The 20,005-nt window shown below is 40.8% G+C and overlaps 1 protein-coding gene across 8 annotated transcripts in view; it reads left to right on the top strand.

The window, feature by feature from the left end:
* The window catches only part of EPB41L2 (erythrocyte membrane protein band 4.1 like 2), a 160,143-nt gene that overhangs the window by 123,054 nt on the left and 17,084 nt on the right, over positions 1–20,005 (top strand). For 6 of the 8 annotated variants that reach the window (XM_069974962.1, XM_069974956.1, XM_069974954.1 and 3 more), the window contains 6 exons: positions 235–387; positions 3,995–4,092; positions 5,690–5,862; positions 8,401–8,555; positions 16,080–16,142; positions 18,045–18,191. In XM_069974962.1, the coding sequence (XP_069831063.1) occupies positions 235–387; positions 3,995–4,092; positions 5,690–5,862; positions 8,401–8,555; positions 16,080–16,142; positions 18,045–18,191 (789 nt within the window). The remainder of the gene's footprint in view (positions 1–234; positions 388–3,994; positions 4,093–5,689; positions 5,863–8,400; positions 8,556–16,079; positions 16,143–18,044; positions 18,192–20,005) is intronic. The other 2 variants (XM_069974958.1, XM_069974961.1) reach the window with 2 other exon arrangements.

Genomic DNA, 20,005 nt, shown 5'->3' with positions numbered 1-20,005 from the left:
GAGCCGGGATCAGCGTCATTGCGATGCTGAGCCCCAGCTGCGTAAGAAGCAGGGATCGCCCCTCCACGATCTTTTCTTGGATAGTAATATTCTTTCTTTGTTTTAATAATTGATGCAAAGTTTGTTAAAATGAGAACCCATTTACAGTACATAATAAGGAATTTACACTGCACACACTCACTTTTTTTTTTTTTTTTGTTCTATGCTATAAACCTTTTATTTTTTTTTTTCTAGGACTCTGAAGGTGTGGATATAATGCTTGGTGTTTGTGCAAATGGACTACTCATTTATAAGGACAGGCTTCGAATCAATCGTTTTGCCTGGCCAAAAATTCTGAAAATTTCCTACAAGCGCAGCAATTTTTTCATAAAAGTGAGACCTGGTGAGGTAAGTTGAGTTTCTATGTTTTTGGAGTAAGCTAGCCATACACACATCAGCAAATGGTTTATTTCAGATGGGAATAAATTTATTAAACTGCTAATTGTACATGGGAACAAAGCAAATCTTGAAATCCAAAAACACAGTTGCCCCCAAACACAGAAAATCATTGGCATGCTGGGAAATTTGAGGGCCTGGTTAGGTACTATTTGAAAGGTCATTTTAACCCTTTCCTTGCCAAGGAGGTATTTAATAAGCCATGGCTAATAAGGATCGGATGCAAAAGCAAAGTGCAGTCCCTTCAAGTCAATGTTCTTGTCTGTTTTTTTTCACAGATCCTTTAAAATTTTTTACAGTCATTTATTTTATTTAAATAGTTTTAAAAAAATTACAACTAGGTTAGATTGAACATCACATCCGTGTTTTTTATGTATTCCCGAATGTGGAATCCATGAAAAACACAGATCCCATAGTCTCCTATTGGGGAATCTGTGCCAGATCCTATGAAATAGCCTAATACCAATGAACGAGTCCTAAAATTGTCCGTGATTGCAGATGTGCAGTCATGGGCAACTTTTTGTGCAGTGTTAATAAGACCTCAGAACATTGACTGGGGATATATGCCAAGCCAAACAATGAAGGGACACCACTTTGCCTTAGTGGTGTGAGAACTATTTTGTATATTCTGTCTTCCCAGAATTCCCAGTAGAGCAGAAATGGCCTTTAAGTCTTCACACCTCTTTATGGAGGACTCTCCTTAAGGAGACCTAGTATCTCTTTGAGGTATATTTTGCTTTCACACTAGGACAGATGCAGAGCAGGAGGAGGAGGGGGGGCAGTTGAGAAGGCTGACGGTCTGCAGAGACAAGAGATGGGGTGTGAGGCACAGTATCAGATCACCCAGGCGAGAAAAAAATCAATCCGAGAGCATACTTGCTGTACAATTGTCTTTTTTTTTTTTTCCCCCCCTCCAGCAGAAGAGTGAAACAATGGCAGTAGCTCATCTTATTCCTTTTCTGCACCTAATTCTACCTTTTATTGACTCCACGACCCGGATATTTACAGATTGTGGTGTTCAAAAAGTTGCACCAAATGCTCCCTTCATACAAAAATTCTATATCTTTTTTTATTGTCCCTATCCTTGTCTACACCTGGACATGATCTTGATAGAAAAGTTTAGGTTTAATGTTTAAATGTCAACCCCCTTGTTATATGCTATGATCTGGTGGTCTGCTAGGAAAAGGCCTAGAAATCAACATATAATGCAACTCTCATATGTCAGCAGATTGACCAAGCCCTTAGCAGGTATCCTATGAAAATGGTCAGAGTATTAACATCCATAAAAACAATGAAAATGCCTGCACACTCCCTAGAACAGAGGAGTGTCATATTATTTAGGGTCATATGGAAGATTGATTTACTTCCAAGAAACAGAAGTTTTTCCACCAACAAGCCCCTAATTTATTTGCCATTGTTTGTTCTTTTCCTAATCCATTTTCTTAGGCCTCTAGGTGTTAGATGGTTACTAGAGATGAGCGAAACTCTAGCATGCTCGAGTCCATCCGAACCCGATCGTTCTGCATTTGATTAGCGGTGGCTGCTGAAGTTGGATAAAGCCCTAAGGCTATGTGGAAATCATGGATATAGTCATTGGCTGTATCCATGTTTTCCAGACAACCTTAGAGCTTTATCCAAGTTCAGCAGCCGCCGCTAATCAAATGCTGAACGATCGGGTTCGGATGGGCTTGAGCATGCTTGAGGTTTGCTCATCACTAATTTACGTTTTCATAGAGGAAAATATATTTACTCTTTTTTTTAAATGTCAAAAAAACATATCTATTTTATTGAAAATGCAAATTATAGCAAGATACATGTCTTATGGGCCACTGATGAAAGTATCAGCAGTAGTATAACACGTACAGAAACAAGCTCTGCGTCAAAGTACAGTCTGCTACGACAAACATACTTGATACAGTGATGGAGATTGTAGAAAAATACACAGCGCCAATCAGATAGTGATATAGTAAGAAATGTCCCCAACATGAGCAGAATTATACCACAGGGACTGTGTTTTCTCAAATGCGGCTACAATATCACCTCGGGCAGCGGTTATCTTTTGTGATAACATTATGCCATTAATACAGTCAGCCACCTTGTGTAGATACAGAGATGGTTTCTTGCAGACAGTTTTACCCCTTTTTAAAGCTGATGTTTTCAGAGCCAATGTATGAAGGACACTTAGGGTGGTATTACACGGGCCGATGGGGGCCCGATAATACCTGTAAACGAGCAGCGATCTGCTAGATCGTTGCTCGTTTACTTGGCCTATTACACAGGCCGATAATCGTTAAACAAGGGCTGCAGGGACATCGTTACCGATGTCCTTGCAGCCTTTGTTTAAACTGTATACATACCTAATCCATGGTCCAGGGTTCCTCTTCTTCTTAACTTCTCCGCGCACTTCAGCTTCACAGCGGCTTGTCTCTGCTGACAGGCCGCTCGGCCAATCACTGGCTGCGGCGGTTCCTGCCTGTGATTGGCCGAGGGGCCTGTCAGCTGACACAGGCCGCTGAGAAGCCGGAGCGCACGGGACCCGGTAAGAAGCTCTGAGGAAGAGGAACCCTGGACCATGGATTAGGTATGTATTCTTCTTTGCTAATCGTCAGCGTCGGCCGCGCACCGCTATTGCACGTAGCGGTGCACGGTCGCCGCCCAACGATTATAGGTCTGAACTTATATCAACGATCAGCCGATGACATCATCATTGGCTGATCGTTGTCTTTAGTACACGGAACGATAATCGGCCGAATCGGGCCGATTCGGCCGATTATCGTTCCGTGTAATAGTACCCTTACTGTTTATGTGTGGGCAGCAGACTTCATAGACTGCTGAAATGTATGTCAGCTATGAAATACCACCAGTCTTAAACAATAAGGGTTTGTACACATTTCCTGGTTTTGATGGAAAATAGATGATTTAATACTTTTTTAATACTTTTACCAGAAAAATGTCTTAATAGGAATGTTTCATCCGTGTCATATATGGTCTTGTACAGTGTCGGAATGGCCCACCGGAGTCAGTGTGTGTGCGTCTGCAGGTGCCGGGCTGGGGGCCCACAGGAGAATCCTCCGGTGGGCTAGTCAGTATGCAAATTACCTACTTTGGTGTATCTGGGTCGGTCCTGAGACCCCAAGTGCACCACTCGGCCACCTGACAGCTTTCTAAAGAATGGCTTTTTGAATGTTCATGCCGTCCCTCTCAGTGATGTAGCTGCGGCTGGCCCAGATGTCTTGTGTACTAATGACTTCTGCTCAGCCCTCGCAGGCTTGTACTGCACACATGTATGACTTTAGCGCTAGTTGCATCTACGTCATTGAGAGGGACAGCATGGATATTCAGATAGAGGGAGCTCTTTGATGAGCTGCTGGACAGATTAAATGGTGCATTGGAATCTGCATTGGAATCAAGGTGTCATGGGCTACAAGATTGTGCAAGTGAGTAAGTATACATGATACTGATTATAGATTCACTTTCACTGCTGTTTGCCTACTTTTCTGGCTCTGTTGCTATGTTTAATGCTGCTTTTATATGTTTTATCTTTGTGAATGTCTTCCAGCTGGAACAGTTTGAGAGCACCATTGGGTTCAAGCTGCCAAACCACCGTTCTGCTAAAAGACTGTGGAAAGTCTGTGTGGAGCATCATACATTCTATAGGTATTGTTCATGAATATGTGACCTTCAAGCTGAGGTCTGACAATTCCCTATTTTATCATAAAATGTCATGTTCTGACTTCTGTAACCTTGTCATTGTTTAGTCTACGGAGACATATGAGGGCTTATTATTATCTGTACTTTTTAATGGCACCATAATTGGGTGCATGGGACATTTTATTAGTTTCTATTCCATATTATCTGATAGATAATATAACCAAAAATATGCAATTCTGTACGGGATTCACCGTACGGGATCAATAATGGTTTATTATAATAATTCAGACAATTCCGCACATGGTGAAATTTAACATGGGTTTTTGTTTTTTTTTTCTTTTTTTTTGAAAACTGGGGAAAGGGGTATGATTAAAAAATTTTATAGGGAGGATTTTTTGTACTTAATTAACTTTTTTTACACTTTCCAAGTCCCTTTAGGGGCCTATAATATGTAATCATTACATAGAATATGCTTAGCATATACTGGTCAATGCTATGCTTATACATAGCATTGATCAGTTATATTGCCACTCTGATGATTTAGTGTGCCTGAGGCAGACTCAATCAGCAGAGAGACTGCGATAGCCATGGAAGGTAAGTATAACCCTCCGGCGGCCACAGCAACCAATGGACACTCCCGTTTTTTCCTGCAGGTGTTACACTGTGCATGCTGTGATCAATATTGATTGTGGCATGCACAGGGTTAAACTCCTGGGATCGAAATAAAGTCCACTCCTTGTAGTTGCAGACAGGTGTCATTTTCTGTTCCGGCACGACTGTACCCCAGTGCACCAGGCAAGGCTATAAAGGCATGGTTGAATGAGTATTGTGAAAAAACTTGACTGGCCCACACAGAGCCCTGACCTCAACCCCATTAACTAGAATGAAAAAGTTGGAAAAGTCTAGTTGCAGTGTCTAACGAACAGATGTTTTTTTGCTGCACACCCATTTCTACCAGAACAATCTTTATAGTGTTCCCTCCCAGAAGAGTAGCAGCAGCTAAAGCCACTAAAAGGAGCCCAATTCCAGTAAAGGGATTCCCTAAGATAAAAAAAAACAAACATTTGTGTGGTATTACAACCTACCTCTATGCTGTTCCATGGATCTGAGTAGCAATACCACACCTGGATTGAGGACAAGAGTGGCGCTGTTTTTAAAAGCAATCGGCCACGTTTTTAGAAACCTGGATAACCCCCCCTTTCTCCAACAAGCTTATATATGTGTGTGATGCTCAGATGTCTACATTCATTTGGTCATGTAGTGTATATGTCAACATATCATCTAAATCTCCTCTACAATACTTTTAGATATTTACATTTTTAAACACTACAGATGATACAACGTGACCAGTCTAGTATAGGTATCTTAGTGTTTCACATGCACGTTTTTGTTTTTTTCCACAGTAACCCCACAACACAAGGACACTCAGCCTCCAATGTATAGCTTTATATTTCTAGAGCAGTGTAAGAGATGAAGCCTAGCTCTGGTTGCTCCAGACTGGAGTCCTGCTGTGCTCCGGGTACAGCCCACTGCCTTGATGTATTTTTCTGGAAAGACGTTCTCTGATGATGTTCCTATTGTTTTACATTGAAATTCCTTCCAGGCTTTCATCTCCTGAACAGCCACCAAAAGCAAGGTTCTTGACTCTGGGATCTAAGTTTCGGTACAGTGGTCGCACACAGGCACAGACTCGAGAAGCAAGCACAAGGATAGACAGACCTGCCCCTTACTTTGAACGGACATCTAGCAAACGTGTGTCCAGGAGTCTTGATGGAGGTAAAATTTCAATGCCGATACTATATTATTCATGGTTTTACTAGCAACATCCTAAATGCAGTAACTGCCCCCTCAGTATGTGCACTCTGCTCAGTGATCTGATCATTGTATGTGTGGCCATCACCTCATTGTAGAATCTTAGCTGACCTGTTACACAGTAGACATTAGCGATTATCTCCAATTGGCCTCATACACGGCCTGGTGTAGGGTCAGCAGGACCGCACAGTCAATTTCTGCATCCCCTGGCCATTCTGTCATTCATCAGCTACACGTGAGATGTGCGGCTGATGAATGGGGCTAAAACTAAGCAATCATCCAATTGCTGGGCCTATTTGGGTGACCCAGGGCTCAGTTTAATGGAGGGTTTCTAAATCTTTGCTTTGAAGTACTGATACACACTGTTTTTGTGAGACAAATTTTTGTATGCGTATCACTGTGGAATATTAAACTTTTTTTTTTTTTACAGTTTTAGGATAAGATGAAATGCCCTGTTGCCATAGTAACCAGTCTATTAGGTTGATTTTTATATAGATGTGACATTTTGCACTCGTACTTTTTAGTGGTAGGAGTTGTTTAAGTATACGGTATCATTCTCAAAGGAATTCTTTGCTAATAAATGTTATTTTGCTAATACCAATCGACATACAAACTAGCTTCTTAGTGTGCATTTTTTATGCTAATGAAAAACTCTATATTAAAGTTTTAGTGCTTCTTTCCAGATCTTCTTCCATCAAGTCAAATCAGGACATGCAGCTTCAGTCAGGGAGGCCTCTCTGTGTCCTCCTGTGAACTCTTCTTGGACTCATGGGCAGCTTAGTGTTATCATAGGGACATGTGACCTCAGAGCAGCTAAGCACATCTTATCTTTAATTTTCTTACCTTTGCCGAGGAAATATCAAGCCATATCTGGACAGAAGTGGCCACACTATAAGGCTTTAATATATTATATATATAGGGCATAAAACCTTTATAAGAAAGCCTGTGTTGTCTCTAACAATCACATCCTTCCATTTTCAATTCTGTTGTAGGGCAGTAAAATGTGAATGGTTCTTTTTGAGGCCCCCTGATTCTGCTAGCTGGCCGAGCTCCTGTACTGGTGTCAATCTCACCCACATGGATTCTGCTTGTTCTTGTTGCCTTAGTATCTTAGGATAGTTTCAGCAAATGTAACCTCCTATTCCATGACATGAAAACTTGCTGTAATGTATTACATAATCTGCTGTGTGGAATCTCTCTGAATATGTGTACTTTGGTGCCTCCTGCTGGATGTTACTTGTCAATAACCTTTACCTCATTTTTCTTTTACTATAAGTCAATGTTTACAGCACTGCCTTTATAATATGTGAGCAGTTTTGGTTGGCCTTTTTACCCCTTTATGACCAAAGGTCATTAGTGCACGGCTGTCCAGGTCACAATACAGTGCCATAACTGTTTTATTTTTCCACCTATAGGCCTGTATGGGGGGGGGGGGGGCTTTTTTTTTACCGCCATCTATAGTTTTTATTGGTATCAAATTGGTGTAAATGGGAACTTTTTTTTTTTTTTTTTCAATATTTTATTGCAAAAATTTTCTGATATATATAATTTAAAAAATCAGCAAGCTTGGTCTTTTCATTGACGCTGTTCACCACATGTGAACAATATATTTTAATAGTTTAAGCATCCTTTGATACCAAATATGTTTATTTTTATTTTTACATACTATTTATTTGTAAAATGGAAAAGTAAGTGATTTAAACTTTTACTGTGGGAGAGGTTTTGTTTTTAAATACTTTTTAAAAACTTTTTAAGTCCCCCTAGGGGTCTATTACAAGTAATCATTAGATTGCATATGCTGATCAATGCTATGCCTGTGCATAGCATTGATCAGTGTTGGTGGCGCTCGTCATGTAGAATCTGCCTAAGGCTGGCTCTAGATGCCGATCAGGACAGGGGTAAGTATTCTTCCTTCGTCTTTCAAGGAAACTTGATTGGGACCCCCACAGTCGTGCTGAGGGGGTCCCAATCAGTTAGTGGCAGGTACGTCTTTTGTCACTGAATCCCTTAAACAGAGATCACTACAGATTACAGCGTTTGTGTGATTGTGGCTGCCCGTCATTATGCCTGACTCCTGGCACGTGTGTAGAACTGTTCATATTAAAGCAGCCCCACAAACAATAAAACCCCTCCAAACCAGGAACATTTTATATACATTCCTACTGCACGGGGCAGCAGCAGTAGAAGGGTATGAAGCCCTATGGCTGACTCGAAGGGATGGATTAAACATATTTAATTTGTGTACATGTACAGTATATTGTTATTATCATTGTTGTACAGCTGCTATGATACTGTGTCTTATCGCGAACTTGTGTTCACTTACAACATATACTAGTTTATGCAAGTTATAATATATGTGATATGACACCCATGGCTCTATGTTATGTTGCATGGAACAAGTGGCATGCCTGAGACACACAGTCATTGGTAATTCACAGATTACTGCAAAATCCCCTTACTAAATAATACACCACACTTATAATGTAAATTGTTTTCTCACAGCTCCAATTGGAAGTATCACCGATCAGAGCCTTCTGAAGGAGTCTCCTGGTGGAGGCACTGCTGTTGATGGCATAGTGTCTGGACCAGAGGCTGCAACACGAGAAGATGGAGTATCAACACCCAGTACTCCATCTGTATTCCCTAATGATACAAAGGTAAGGGTATAAATGACCAACACAATATACTTGATGTTGTGCTATTTGTTACTATAACTGTTTGGCATTGTGGGTGTTTGTAGCATGTTTACTGCGTGGTAACTTTGCTTCTCATGTTTGTTGCATTGTTCATAATATAATATGCATCTTGAATAATTGTTTAGTTGCACTCTCAATATCTTTTATAAAGATTAATCTCTTTTATTATTTTTCGATACTACTATACTTTTGCCACTGTTATAAGTTGGTTTACAAAATTCATACAGAATGTACGTATAAACGAGTATTTATTTTGTCGCCAGCAAACAGCTAATGACATCTCTCATTGCTCAGTTCCATTACATGCTGTGTTTAAAAAGGGTCCCTCCTGGCATATTTTACCATTCTACAACTAGCAAGAATCATTCACTGTTCCTAAAAAATGTAAGGGGATATTACGCTCAGATAAAATGCATGTTGAATTCCACCAGTTCTGAGCTGCTGCTTTCTGCTGAAGACACAGAAAACTGTGTGTGAGCTGTTGTCTCCATCTCCCCCTTCCGAGACACCTCATATAAACAGTGTCCCTGGGACCCTTTTTAAATGAGCCGTTTCAGAAGGGAGGCGGAGATGGAGAGAACTCACACACCGTTTTCTGTGTCTTCAACAGAAAGCAGCAGCTCAGAACTAGGGGAAAGAAACTGAAAAGGTAATAACATGTTTAGAAGGAATTGTTAGTCTCCAGGACCCCCTGGATGACTCCCGATGATTCAACATGTATTTTACCTCAGTGAAATACCCCTTTAGGGTGCCTTCACACCTACCGGATCCGCAGCAGATCTCACTTCTGCGAATTCGCAGCGAGATCAGGTGCGGATCCAGTATCAATTCACCCCTATGATAGCACATACTCGCAGCGGGATTGACATCCCGCTGTGAATATGTGCTTTAACCCCCCGCTGTCCACAGCCCCACCGCATCCCCCATCACCAGCCGCATCCCCCCATCCTCACATCCCCGGCCGCATCCAGCAGCCCGCATCCCCCCTCCTCCCATCCCCGGCGGCATTCCCTCCATCCCCGGCCGCATCCCCCCATCCCCCCATCCTCCCATCCCCGGCCGCATCCTGCAGCCCGCCGCCGAAAGCATACAGTACCTGCTCGGCCGCGCGGCTGCAGTGAGGCTGCCGGCTTCGGTCCCGCTCAGATCAGCCCTGTAGCAGATCCTCAGCAGATTTTGATGGCCCTGATTAGAATTAAAGAAAATCTGCAACTTCAAATCTGCTGCAGATCCTGTTTGTGTAAACGCACCCTTAATAAGTCCTGTAAACAGTACTGGCTGGACCTTGCCTTGTATGGTTACCTGGTGTGCACTTTTTCCTTTTACTCCTGACGTCTGATGCCTGGAGGGGCACTATTCCTAAGTTGCATTGAGATGGTAAATATACATACAACAAACATTCAGCTGTGGATTTCTACTGCAAGTGACATTGCTGCTGCCTTGCCTAAAAGCCTTTTTTGAACCCATTCAATATGTGCCCATAGGTTTCTCTGTGATTCACATAAAATGAGTGTGTTCTAGATATTCTAACATTTCTTTCCAAGTATTCATTTATTTAAAAGCTTTTTTTACCTATTTAAAAATAGAAGATTATAATATTATTATAGATAAATTGATATGGCGGCTACATAAATCTCCTGTCAGAATTTAACACCCCCTTCCTCTGTCCTGCCTGCATCAATGTGTGTAATCCTGGTTAAATGCTCTTTTTGTCCTTTTGTATGCAAATTCTATGTGCAGATGAAGAGATCACTGTATTCAGTCTTACTGAAATGAATAATGCAGGCTATTGCCTCCAGCCCAGGACTCTGTCGGTGCAGGGTGCGCTGTATTGTGTGCAGTAGCGTAGGTTACTAGAGGTCCACTGTAGCCTATAATTGTGTGACGGGGCACATGGGCTTTATGTGAGAGTAGATTGTGGCATGTGTATGTACATATCTCCCTTTACACTTTAGTGAAATGATTGTTTTCTGATTTGCACTTTTCTGTATCAATTTAAACTTATTTGTTACTAACATTTTTTTCTATCTTTTTCTTTCTCTATTCCTTTTGCGTACTTATTTTTTCACTTTTTATTTTCTACAATATGGCATTTTAATACACACCCATATCCACCTGCTTGCTGCTGGTGTCGTTGAAATAGCTCAGTCACCCATTGTCACAGTCACCCATTCACTGCAGTCATACCATTTCAGCAAACCTGCCTTCCATCCCTGAGATGGACTTGCCTTCAGATATTTCAGATGATGCAGTGGAGGAACAACATGAGATCTCCCCTAGTGGTGATGACATACACTTCAAAGAGTGCACGGCCAGTGAAATGACACCAACCCACAATGAGTTGCTCTCCAAAGTCTTGGAATCTACCACTGATGCAGGCAGCCATTTTTCCCCTTTAGCAGTTTACAATAGCCATCTGTCCTTAAAGTACAAGGCAGTAGAATGTGGCTTCTTTTCATTCAGCTTTTGCAAAATGTTCCTTTCGTTGCTTGATGAGGATGGATACCTTAGCTTCCCCAGTCTCCCAGAAGTTTGCGTGTCTTTCCTTCCATTAAGCCTGCAGCGCTATGTTCCTCTTACTTCTCCTTCCTTCATACCATCTCTTGTCCTCATCTTTGTGCTGCTCCTCTCAGCCTCCCAGTCTGTCCCATTTTCATTGATTCTTTCCCTTCCTCTGGCTCTGTCTCTTTGCTACCTGGAGCCTAAGGCGAATCCATTGGGCTCTTTGTATGACCCTGACCTGAATGAGAATGCAGGGGAAGAGGTGTGTAACACTATTGTAGCTGCCACTTGCACCTAGTCTTCACGTCTGTATGTTGTTTTGTGCACATGAGTATTTCTTAGGAAAAAATGTATATACTATATATACGTTTAAATGGAATCTTTTTTTTAAATTCATGCACATTGGAAAATATAATTTTTTTTCCCACCAAAAAAAAAGTTGCTTGCCTGATCTTCTGCTGCTGATCCAGTGCTCACTGGTCCCTGCTGGTCTCCACTTCCTGGAAATGCCTGCTGAGCCAAACACTGGTTTCAGCACTGACCAATTATACTGAGCGATTGGTTGAGTGGTCACTTCACTTCCAGGCATTATCTGTGTGTCAACACAGGACCAAGGAGTAATACCCGCAGGAACCCAGTGACCATTGGAACTTCTTTTAGTTGCAATGTACATTTTACTTATATCAAACAGAAAAGTTTAATAGCGTTGTAGAGAAGCAGAGTTGAGCAAATCTACTAAAGATTCTCCCAAGCCTGCTTAATTTGCCTTGTAAAAGTTGTCCAGTTTTCCATGTGTTTCAAGTAGAGATGAGCGAATCTCAATCACGCTTGAATCCGTCCGAACCAGAGAGCATAGCTGAAGTTGGATGTAACCCTAAGGGTCCTATTACTCGGAGCGATTTTTAACGATTAACAATAAACAATCGCAAACGAGGTTGCTTATCGTTAACCTGAATTCGTTCACCATATTACAAAGAACGATTGTTGTTACTACGATCATCGTTGCGATTGTTACTATGATCGTTTACTCCATCTGATCCCAGCAAAACAATGAACAATATGCAGTTACACTGAACGATTAGTTAAAATGTGAAATTACATCGAACGATGGACGATAACAACATACAAACGATTTTTCGATCATTGTCTGGAAATACACAGAACGATTATTGTTTAAATTTGAACGATGTAACGATTTTTCGCACAATAATCGTCCCATGTAATAGGGCCCTAAGGTTGCCTGGAAACATAGATACGGCCATAGGCTGCATCCACGTTTTCCAGGACTCCCTACATCTAACTTCAGCCACCGGTAATTAAACACTGAACGCTCCGGTTTGGACATACCCAAGCGTGCTTGAGATTTGCTCATCTCTAGTTTTGAGCATACAGGAACACTCCGGACTGTCTCTTTTCAGATTTCTTCAAGAAATCGGAACACTGGGAAAATGAAATGACTTTTGCAAAACTAAATGAATTGATGGCAGTTTATTAGAGTCTCTGTAGACTGGCTCTGCTTTAATTGGAAGTCCATCAACAGTTATGTTAGAGAATTAATTTTTTTTTAAGATAATTCTCCCTTGTGGTCTGGAAGCCACTATGTTACACAAGTATTGGTAAAGAAAGAAAAACCCACAGTGGTAAATGAAATAACTTAAACTGACGCAGGAATAATAAATTTTAATTTACTGAAAAGAGGCTGATAAAAAACAGACATTGCAACAGAAAGTAGTAAAGGGAAATTAGCAGCAGGTCAGAAGACTCTAACCTGCCTTGATTCGCCCCCTCCTCCTGCCCTTCCTCATAAATAGTCAGTCAGTATTCGTGAAGAGGCGGGTGGGGCGGTTCGGTCCCAGTAGTCCTTCCCCAGTGCATCACCCTGCCTAAGTTACATATTAATTGAACTGGAGATTTAACGACAGTGATGCAAAGTAGGAGAGTAAGAAATGGACCTTCATTCTCGTATGCCCGGGCGCATTTTGATAAATTCCCCCCAATGTAGCTACTGTAGAACATGGCGGAGGTACAGTCATGTTTTAGGGCTGTTTTACTGAATATGGTGAATATTGTATAGTGAATATTGTATATATAATATGGTGAATATAATATATAATATGGTGAATATAATATGGTGAATATTGTATAGTGTATAAAAAAAATATTAGCTTAGGGTACCATCAGTTTTGTCCAGTTTTGTTTTTTAAAACTTTTCTGTTGAACCACATTTCCGAAGCAATGTCTGGTTTTCATTAATTGATTTTCAGTCAATTAAAATGTATTATTACTTTTAAGTTTCAGACTACTGACCATTGTGTTTTCTGATTTAGCCAAACACAGATCTTTTGCTGGTACTTGTAGAAAAAGAAGAAATTATCATGAGAACAAGAGAGGATTTAAGGTTCCAATTATGATAATATGAAGCATGCTGCAGCATTTTCTACTGTATAAATTGCTTGTTTGCATTGCCTCTGTTTCCATAAAAATGTAGTTTTATTCCTCCCCGTGCTGTATTCAAATCAGCAGCAACAAGTCATATGGGCGGCATCTCTACCTCTACTAGTCAAAGTTCCCGGGCCGTAATCGCTCCTTTCCGCACTATAACCCTGCCTCTGAATGATGTAGCAGGTTCCTGGCCCGTGAATCACACCCAGAGAGGTGGGGTTACAGTGCAGATGGGAGTGATTACAGCCCGGCAGACGTAACAAGTTAAGGAAGAGACCCCGCTCGCATGACTAGTTGATTCTAATTAGCATACAGCACAGGAAGGAATATAACTATATTTTTGGGGAAATAAAGGCAAAGCCAAACAAGCAATTTATACGGTAGGAAACGCTGCAGCATTCTTCATATAATCATTGTTGTAACTCTGAACCCTAAGTCCTCAAGATTGGTTCCCTTTAATGGAACCAATGGGAACCTATGTTCACACTTAGTATTAGGCGAGGAATTTCAAGCTAAATCCGCAATTGCGCTTGAAATTGCGCATAAAATATGTACAGAGCAATGTCCCATTGTGTTCACTGGGATTTCTGCTCTGTTTACACGGCAGAATTTACACATGGAAAATCTCCACCCAAAGAATTAACATGTATATTCCACTAGAGAAATCCTATAGAAGTCATTAAGGCTTTGAATTTCCGCTTTCTGCGGCTATTCCGCCAGGGCTGATGAAGAGGAAAGTTCAAGCAGAAAACTTTCCTCTTCAATACCTCGCCTATTCCTCAGTGTGAACATACCCTTACACATCCTCTCCACAAGCTTCAGAAATGCTCCATTCTGATATAGATTTGCAGTGCATGTCCATGTTTTTGCTGCATAAAGTTTTAGGTGCAATAACATCCACAAGTATTGTATTTTATGGGGTTTTTAAAATGTATAGATATTTTCTTTTAGCTCTTGCATAAAGCACAGAAAAAAACTTCAGGGGCAAATTTGTACCAAATGACCAATCAACAATTTGGTGTGCATTTGTCTTGTGCATTTCTATGTGGATTTGTTGTAAATAATAATACAAAAAAATTCACAGCAAATCCAACCCATAGGGTTGTCCTGTAGCCCTCCAGATTCTGCAACACACCTCCTAATGAATATTCATAGTTGCCATCTGCCACCGCTCACTGCTTAGGGCCATTATGAATATATATAAGCAGGCATGCTGCAGGAGCCAGGGGGGGAGTGACGACTGCACCGTGCACCAAACCTTTACTAACATAAAAAAAAAGGAATATGTAGATTAAAAATGTATATCATTAATAGTGCAGCACAGTTAGATCCATCTAGCTTGTTGCTAGATTCAGTCCAAAAAAAAAAGTCCATACTTGTGTACTCTCATTTCTTACATGTCAGAGCTCAGGTTATTCTCATAAAGAGCTACACAGAGATTAGTTTAGAACATTGCCATTTTGCTTATCGACAGTCTACAGAGAGCTAAGGGGATTCTTCGGAGGATAGCGCACACATTCTGTAGATAGAGGGAAGGGAAAAGGCAGTGTGCAGGCGTAGGATCCCAATTCTGTGTGCATCCCATGCACACATTCCGTATATACGGATGGGGGGGCAACAGAACGGATTATCAGACCTCCTGGCATCATAATGATATATGATGCACGGAGCTCCTTAACGTCAAGTCTTTGCGGTAATGTAGCGACACAGGCGCGCAGCAGTACTGGAAGATTTGAAACTGATTCAGAGCTCCCGGCATCATAATGATACATGATGCCTGGAGGTCCGTGAATCTGGTCTGTAGCACATCTTCCGTGCACGGACTGTATTTGCAGATCGTGTGAATGCCACCTTAGCCTCTAGCCTCTTGCTGCAGGTTCGCTGAAAATTAGAGCTTCCATATACAGTGTGTGTGTGTATATATGTGTATATATATATATATATATATATATATATATATATATATATATATATATAAATATAATATTAATGGGCAGAAATATTGCTGCCCCTGTATGTGCATCCTTGTTCACAGGTTAGTGACCAGCAAACGATTAAAGGTGGAATGGGCGAAGGTGAAAGATTGGAGATTCTAAACTATTGCAGAATGTTTTATACTTTCCCTTTAGCTCAAGCTAATAATTCTTTTTATCAATTTTGGTGACTCTATTTGCTTTGCTCCAGCCGGAAAAAGAAGAGGATGAGACTCCAGTACATCAGGTGTTGAATGCTGCTCTTGAACATTTTTGCCTGCAAACCATGCCATGCTGTGTATGTGGTTAAACGTGTAGTGTGGTAAAAGCCCCTTTTTAGTTTTGGTATTCTAATTGGATTGATCATGACAAGTTCTGGACCTGTTCCAACACAATGATTATTGTCCTTATGAAATTAGCATGGCATTTCACAGACCATGACCTGTGGAACAGGACTAAAGCAGCTTTTTTGTCTGCGGCTTAAGTCTTCAATCCAATTACTCATACCGAGCTTGTTTATTTGGCTTCATTTTTTTTTTTTTTTTCGTCTTTAATTTCAATTTCACAGAACAAGTCCTTGAGAATACAAGGAGAAAATATTTATGTGAGGCATAGCAATTTAATGTTGGAGGTTTGTATGAAGGCTAAATCCATCCATCTGATCTACCACAGCTATAGGGGTGATGCTGTCACATGTGCAGGCTGCTGCTTAGGGCACAGTGCATGAAATGCATGAGCGGTGGGTGGGAGAAGAGTGCATGCTGTGACTCCAGGTGTAGACTTCTCCCGGTGGTCTTTGTAAAGTTCTGCCAGTTCCCTTTTACAAAGTTGGTGTCTTCAAGAAAATGGTGGAAACATACTGATGTACTATGGCATTTAAATACCACATTTTATTGGATTTAAAGGGAACCAATCACTATTATAACGAATATAATGCTGTTAGCAGCTACTAATAGAGCCACCAAAGCATTCTCTTACCATACCTTGATGTGCTGTCCTCTGTAAAGATCCGTTTACTCTACGGAATACGGAATCGCCCATGCCATATACTCCATTCTATGGTCGGGCGGATTACGCTATCCGCCCAAAGAATTGACCTGTTAATTCTTTGAGCAAATGGCAGAATCCACCTGACTATAGAATGGAGCCTATGGCACAGGCGGAGATGTGCGTGGTGGAGGCCGTGTCAGGTTATCCACCCGCATTTGGTAGTGTGAATGCACCCTGAGGGTGCCTTCACACACACTGGATCTGCAGCAGATTTGATGGTGCAGATTTGATGCTGTGTTCAGTTATTTAGACCAAATCAGCTGCGGATTCGCAGCAGAAAATCCGCTGTGATGTGTGTGAAGGTATACTTAGGGTATATAGAGTAAAAGTGTTTTATTCCAGCCCACTCTGCAGGGTGAGAGCCACGACTAGTCATTTGGGAAGGGCCCACCTGTAATTAGTCACAGCTCTCTGCCTGTGACCACGCTCTGCTGGGATGGTTGACAGACCTCTTTATCTTTCAGTTGTCCCAGCAGAGAGTGCTGACAGGCAGAGAGCCATGACTAGTTACAGCCTCTCTCCCTGCAGCACGATGGAGTAAAACAGAAGTTTTCTCCTATATACCCCCTAGGAAGACGGCACACAAAGTATGGTAAGAGAACGCTTTAGTGGCTCTCTTAGATTCTGCTAACAACGTTATATGTGTTTATAGTGGTGATTGGCTACCTTTTAACTGGCAAACCACATGTTTCAAGCGAGTATTAACAGCCAATAATTCCATTAGCAGACTTCGAGTTGAAACACTGCCATGGTGTCCATCAGCCCATATGTGTTCTGTTTTAATACCTCCAGTATTGTTTTAATGTGGTTCTGTCACTTGTGCCCTGTGACATCTTAGTTATCGTAACTAAACTAACCATTGATGTTGCTTCATGCAGCTTTTCTAATAAGCTGTTTCTTAAAGACCATTTTCAAGCATCAAAGATTTGCTCTGACCTGGAAGTTAATGGATGCATCCATAGAACGTCAGAGTTTACTTTCATAAGGACTTAACTTTTTTTTATTTTTTAAAGAGAAATGTCTGACCTGATCTGTCCACTCAAATTTACATATTATTTGGTACCAAACTAGTACAATAATCTGCTTTATGTTAAACCCATAGTGGAATCCTAACGAAGTCAACCAGAATACTTTATTTCTTTGCAAGAATATTATAGACAGTAATTTTAATTTAGAAAACCCTGATTATGTGAATGGATGATTATTAATAATAATTACTATTCCGGTGCTCCTATTACAGTACGGATCACTTTACACTAGTCCTCCCCCTAATGCTATTTGGTCAGCAGGAAATTGAGCTGTTCTAAATCTACACATTTGTATTCGAACAGGTCAAACGTTTTGTCTTTACCGCTTTTTAACTTTTTTAAGGCTAGATTTTCATTTAATTTTAGTTCTTGTCAAGTTCTGTCTTGTTTTTATGTGTTTTTGTTTTTTATTTTTGTTCTTTTTTTTTTATTTTATTTTAATAACCCATTAATAGGATCTGGATAAATCACAAGATGAGGTTTTGAGACATCAGGCTAGCATTAGTGAGCTCAAGCGCACTTTCATGGAGTCTACACCTGAGCCACGTCCCAACGAATGGGAAAAACGCTGTATCACTCCGTTACCTCTGCAGACACACGGGGTATGTCACATGTGCATGCATCCTGACGTTTAGTGGTTATAAGTTACAACATTTATATGTCTTTTATGAGTAGTTTTGTGAGTTATCAGTTAGCTGGTAATTGGTTGATTTTCAACTTCATCATCTGATCAGGAGCTTTAGATATGAACCAGGCCAGGTACACAGGTTAAAAAAAGACAGGTCATTAAATGTAATAGATTTTAACTAACTAAAACAGATAATGAAACATTTTCTTGTTTTATAATCTATTTTTTATTCTGATTGTAAATTCTAACTTTTTTTTCCGTCCATGACCATCTTACATAAGCTTCTACTGATAGCCATGGAATGAAGAGGACTCACTGATTTCTATAGGATATTGTTCTATGCATGCTCTGTGACCTGTGCTAAGGTTCTTCTGCAGGAAGGAGGGAGGAGGGGAGCTGTGACCATCACAACCTGTGACTAGTATATTTTGATTTGTCTGTCATTGTAATCCTGTGTGGGATGATAATGAGGAGACTGCTGAAGGTGTGTCAGTCAGTATATGTATACACATATATACTAGGATACCCCTTTGATGTTATGTCTGTTATTTTTTAAGGCATTAGTACACCATGGTCTGTGCTGCACATACAGTAAGAACTTAGTAAACTTCTGCATAGAGGACTTCCAACATCGTTTTATTGAAACAGATATGACCCATACAAAACAGATGACTGCAAACCTACTGTAGTTTAAAGCGGTTTTCTTAGTTATCACTTATACACCAGATAATTCTGTGTGTGTGTCACCGCTCCATTCGTTTTCTATGGAAGTTGCGGAATGTTCCAATAAAAAATGAATAAAGCAGTGAGGTGTATGCAGGACCTGCCTCTTTATTCTAACAGCAGACTTGGGTCCCCATTCTCAAGATCACAGGGGGCACCAGGAGGACCATTATGCAAGTATGCACACTAAATGGTACAAGGGGACAGTTTTACGACTTAACATTTATAACTTGTGCTTAGGACAGGCCATCAATGTGTAAAGAGCACCTGTCAAAAAAGTAAAAATAGTTAAAGTGAATGAAAGCGAGTTGTAATTCTGTGCACTGCCTTAGGACAGGTGTGGCACTGTTAAGAGGAAAGCAGCTGTATTTGGATAATCCTGGATAACCACTTTTGGCATCTGTGGGATGTCCAGGAAAAAAATATTCTGATCCATGAAGACCCCATTTAGCAGAAGATCTTTTGAGTCCTCTAAGTCCTGAACCTCTGGTGCCAGTACCACAGGTCATCTTCAGAGGTCTTGTGGTCAGAGCAGTTTTGGTGGTCCCAAAGGCGACCTTTACAATATTAGGCAGGTAGTTTAATGTTTTGGCTAATGTTTGGGGCACATTTAGGAAATGTAATAGTCTGGAATTCAACTGCACATACACCACTTTTCTGGAATGAGAGCAGTAACACATCATGATCAAAGATCTGGGGATTATTCCTGTTCTGCAACATGTATGACAGACATTAAGGATGCATTCAAGGAGTCGGGTTAACCATTTACAGTGGTTGTGCCAGATTTGTTTTACCAAATATACAGTATATGTCTGACAATCTGAGATAGAAATGGTCTTTTTTATGTTTTGAGTTGGGCGAAGTGTATTGTACAAGCATGTGGACTGTATTTTAATAAACAACTGTGATTTTAAAGGTTTGAGTGCTACAAGACAATCTTTTGGATTTGGAATGTATCATATAGTATGCTAAAGTACCAAAACACCAGCTCACTCCAAACCAGCATTTTCAGTTCCTCTGACCCTGCACAAAACTCACTCCTCTAGGTGCTCCAGCATGGTCACA

This window comes from Dendropsophus ebraccatus, chromosome 6, assembly GCF_027789765.1.
Source record: "Dendropsophus ebraccatus isolate aDenEbr1 chromosome 6, aDenEbr1.pat, whole genome shotgun sequence".
Lineage (NCBI taxonomy): Eukaryota > Metazoa > Chordata > Amphibia > Anura > Hylidae > Dendropsophus > Dendropsophus ebraccatus.
The sequence above is the reverse complement of the archived record's forward strand: the minus strand, read 5'-3'. Positions and strand labels throughout refer to the sequence as shown.